Source organism: Halyomorpha halys, unplaced genomic scaffold (assembly GCF_000696795.3).
Source record: "Halyomorpha halys isolate HHAL.00 unplaced genomic scaffold, Hhal_1.1 Scaffold210.1, whole genome shotgun sequence".
Classification (NCBI taxonomy): domain Eukaryota; kingdom Metazoa; phylum Arthropoda; class Insecta; order Hemiptera; family Pentatomidae; genus Halyomorpha; species Halyomorpha halys.
The window spans coordinates 300,944-305,839 of NW_027113191.1; the positions used below are offsets into that span (position 1 = coordinate 300,944).

General features: G+C 38.9%; 1 protein-coding gene across 1 annotated transcript in view; it reads right to left on the reverse strand.

Annotated features, from left to right (window-relative positions):
* Positions 1–4,896, reverse strand: part of RpL24-like (ribosomal protein L24-like) — a 7,825-nt gene that overhangs the window by 630 nt on the left and 2,299 nt on the right. The window contains exons 2-3 of the mRNA XM_014418851.3: positions 4,502–4,688; positions 4,272–4,421 (exon numbers count right to left, since the gene is read on the reverse strand). Coding sequence (XP_014274337.1) covers positions 4,272–4,421; positions 4,502–4,688 — 337 coding nt within the window. The remainder of the gene's footprint in view (positions 1–4,271; positions 4,422–4,501; positions 4,689–4,896) is intronic.

The window sequence follows — 4,896 nt, forward strand, 5'->3', positions numbered from 1 at the left end:
GTCCCTAACCGTGAATAGTACACTCCAAGCTTTGAAGTACTTCCAGTAGTGAGAAGAGCTCTAACATCTCCCTTTCATCTTGGACAGTCCCTAACTGTGAAAAGTACACTCCAAGCTTTGAAGTACTTCAAGTGGTGGGAAGAGCTCTAACATCTCCCTTTCATCTTGGACAGTCCCTAACCGTGAATAGTACACTCCAAGCTTGGAAGTACATACAATGAAGTACTTCAAGTGGTGGGAAGAGCTCTAACATCTCCCTTTCATTTTGGACAGTCCTTATTCATGGTTAGGAATACACTCCAAGCTTGGAAGTACATACAATGAAGTACTTCAAGTGGTGGGAAGAGCTCTAACATCTCCCTTTCATTTTGGACAGTCCTTATTCATGGTTAGGAATAATTAATAAGTTCTCTCAACTTTTTTTTTTTTTTTACTGACTACACCCCCAACCATCTTCTCATCATATAAAAAAGATTAAATTCCTAGAATAGTTGTTGGCTTCATAAGGGAGAAAAGAAATGACTTATTTCATAGTGGACAGTCAATTTGTTAATAAAGTTATATTACTAAGTGAAGACATCATTTGATGGTAATTTATGGATTGCTAAAAATTTAATAAAATCTATTGATTTGAAAATTCATAAATTATGATGAAATGAGAAGTCCACACCCCAACCATCTTCTCGTCATATATATTATCTATGGTTGACTATCTTCTCATCATTAATCTATTTTAGTTTGGTCTCAATGCTTGTGTTATATGTTTTCTGGTATCTGCTACTATCATTGACGCTTTCAAGAAGTCTTTTAAGTGCAGGAAACCTTGTAAATGGGAAGCGAAGAGCTCAGAACCAAATTTAAACTCAGACCAGTAAAAGTTGTGGCAGAAACTTTCACTCCGCACCCACACCGCCGCCTTTTCATCAAAGATCGAATAACGGGCCAGCCTCTTCTGATAGACACAGGAGCCTCAATTTCACTGCTACCAGTCCCTAAGGGACGGCGCAGGAACCCATCAGACTTCATGCTGGTAGCGGCTAATAATTCCTCTATAGCCACTTATGGCGAAGCGACCAGAGATGTTGACCTAGGATTTAAGAAACCCCTTCGCTGGACCTTCATACTAGCAGACGTAGGCAAAGCGATCTTAGGTGAGGATTTCCTCTACTGGCATCAACTCACAGTAGACCTGAGAAACAGGAGGTTGATCAATGAGCTTACAGGCCAGAGGACAACAGGGAATATTTCAGAAGAAGAAATCCCAGTATACTCAGTAGCTCCCATGAATCAGAGATATGCAAAGATCCTGAATGAATTCCCCACTAAAACTAAGATCACACCGATACGTGGAACACCCAGCGGAGTCGTCGAACACTACATAGAGACAAAAGGTCGACCAGTTACAGCAAAATGCCAACGCCTACCGCCCGGAATATACCAGGAAGTGAAGAAGTAGATCAAGAACCAAATGCAAGAAGGCATTTGTCGCCCTTCAAAGAGTCCCTGGTCAAGTCACGCCAACCCCACTGCTTAAATATCCATAGCGAGCGATGCATCGGATATAGCCATAGGCGCAGTGTTGCAGCAGAAGAGGATGATACTTGGCAACCACTCGGCTTTTTCTCCAAGGCGCTGAGTAATTCTCAGAAAAAATATTCTGTATATGACCGTGAATTACTGGCCATATATGAAGCAGTAAAACATTCAGACACCTATTAGAGGGCAAGAATTTTTATATAATTACAGATCACCGCCCAATAACACACCTTCAATCAGAAGCCTGAAACCTTGTTGCCAATAAGGACCCGCTGGCTCACCTACATCAGCCAATTCACTACCGACATGTTTTATAAACCTGGAAATGACAACAGAGTGGCTGATGCACTTTCAAGAATAGATAAGAGATCCAAATGCCTGACGACTTTGTCGCACTCTCAGAGGCACAGGAAAAGGACGAAGAACTCTAACGCATCAATGACCAGCCTAACTTAAAATTTAAAAGCATGGAAATACCAGGCACAGATAGATCTATCCTTTGCGAAACGTCACTTAGCAAGGCCAGACCTTATCTACTAACTGAATTTAGGCGACCTGCGTTTGATAAGATTCACAACCTCAGCCACCCCAGTATCAACACTACAAGAAAAATTATAACACGTTTCTTTTGGCCAGATATTAATGTAGACCTCGGTGAATGGGCCAAAAATCAAAAATTAGCAGACACACAGTCACGCCCACAGGAAAGTTCGAGCCTCCATCGTCCATGAGGAATTACAGAATTGCATGCACGTATTCCTGAGGAAAGATCATATAAGGAGACCATTAACACCACCATACTCAGGACCACACAAGGTACTGGAAAGAAAGGAAAAATATTATCTGATCCAACTCCCAGAGCTAACGGCAAATATTTCAGTGGACCGCCTGAACCCAGCATATATGCCCAGCGAGGACATGGACGTTAGACCGCAGTCGATTTTAAAGAAATCATTCCAGTCCACCGAGAAGAGAGAAGAGAAACACTATCGGACGAGATCAGGCCGATCCGTCAAGCCAACAGTCCGCTTCTCTGAGGCACCAGTATAGGCGGTAAAACATTCCTCATCTAAGTTCCTATGACTCCGTCATTAAGGGGGGGAGTCCTGTAGCAATCAGCGAGCCAAAGTGCCGCTGTAACCCGCCAGGGAGCAAGCACTACAAGCGTCACAGAAGCTAAGCAATTGTATATAATGTTATCATTATAAAAATACGATATCTTGTACAAATGTATATATATATGTTAATATGTAATATGCAAGAATGTTAATTATAAAATAAAAAGAGATTGAGCAAAAAGAGTCTACGGAACTATCTCAAGTAGAGTTAAAAGAGTGAATCCTCAGTGATAACCGATCACATGAGCACTTAAATTGCCACCGGGATTGATCCATAAAATCAAGCCTTTTATCCAGGTCTAGTCATAGCACTGGTGGCGTACACTCTACTTGAGATAGAGAAGTTCATTGCCAATCTATTCTCACAAGTTATTTTTTAGTATGCTCTCCCTAGACGATGGCCTATCTCCAGCAATCTTAGTCCGTCCGCTTCATCTCGGCAACTAAGATTGTAACCTAGTCCTTAACGGTTACACTGGTCCGTCCGCTTCATCTCGGCAACTAAGATTGTAACCTAGTCCTTAACGGTTACACTGGTCTGTCTGCTCCATCTCGGCAACCAGTGTAATTTCCCATCTCTCTCTAGTCCGTCCACTTCATCTCGGCAACTAGAGCTGCACCTAGCCTTATCAGCTTACTGGTCCGTCCGCTTCATCTCGGCAACTAGTAAGCTGGCTCCTATCTCGACAGTTCTAGTCCGACCGCTTCATCTCGGCAACTAGAACTGTTACTCTACCTCAGACTCTCTCACCTAGACCTCCTCTACCTAGTCAGTGTTCAGGGCTCATCCCCTGGCCCGACCTTCCTTTCTTACCTAATAATGAATACGCCTTGTCGTGGGCCTTCTGCAAAGTGTATATCAGGCTGGAGAACCACCTAAGACCAGACAACCCCGACAAGTGATATGTTTTTGCTGCTTATGGTCTCAATGCTTGTGTTATATGTTTTCTCTGCTTATGGTTCACAGCTTATGTTATATGTTTTTGCTGCTTATGGTCTCACTGCTTATGTTATATGTTTTTGCTGCTTATGGTCTCACTGCTTGTGTTATATGTTTTTGCTGTTTATGGTCTCACTGCTTGTGTTATATGTTTTTGTATTTTCATTTGCTCATCTCTTCTTTTGGTTTGATTCTACTTTCAAGTTGGTCATAATTTTATATGCTAACTCTAAGCATTACTTTTATTCTTAGTGAAATATCTCATGAAATTTGGTTTGAAACAATTTAAATCTACAATAAACCATCATGATCATGGAAAATATATCTATTTTAAATGACAAATAAATTATATGCCTGAAAAAGTTTTTTTACCTGGAATTAATACTTATTAAAAAAAAAGAAAGAAGTTTTTTCCTAATTGGTAAATAAATCAAAAATTAAAAAAATGCTTTGTTTTAGGAGATAATAAATACCATTCTTCTTCAATTGAAATGTGATCTCAGAATATTTAAAAATACTCTACTTGTTTGACATACTATGGCAAATTCACTTCTGTGCGAATTTTACTGATCCCTGTTAATTTTATGAAGTCTATCGAGTATAAACATTTCTTTTTAAATAAATAAATATGTATGTACAAATACATATATATATAATAATATGAAATCTAAACATACCAGCGGCAGGAGATCTAATGAGAGAAAGATCCCTTTGGACTTCTTTGATATCCCTTTGAGTTTCGAGCTCAGTAGCTTTCCTTAATCTCTGCATGATATAAGTGTTCTGTCGTTTGTTTTTGATAGTTTCAATCTTTTTCATTGCTTCAACTAGATATTTAAAACAATTATAAATAAATATGATAACTTTATTTAAAAAAAAAAAAAAAAATGAGACTATGATAATTTACTTGATTTCTGCCAAAACTCCCTGTCATACTTGAGCGGAATATTCCTCCTCCTTTCGAATTCAAATGACGGGTCAATAGCCAATTCCTTGCCAACAGATTTACGATAGGCTTTCGTCCACTTGACTTTCCTGGGATTTTTCTTCCTTTTAAAAGCTTTATGGCACTTTGACCGACAAAATTTAAATATCTGTAAAATGAAACATACTTACAATAACAGACTTATAACTTGAATAATACATTAAAACATAAATTCAATAGGTTGTACAGTGAAATTTCGGTAATTTGAACTAATTGCTGCATGGGGGTGTTCGGAGTATTAAAGTTAGTATAGCTAACTATTTTCATTTATTTAATTTATTTTATTAGAAATTTCGCAGTTTGAAGTTTTATAAAAA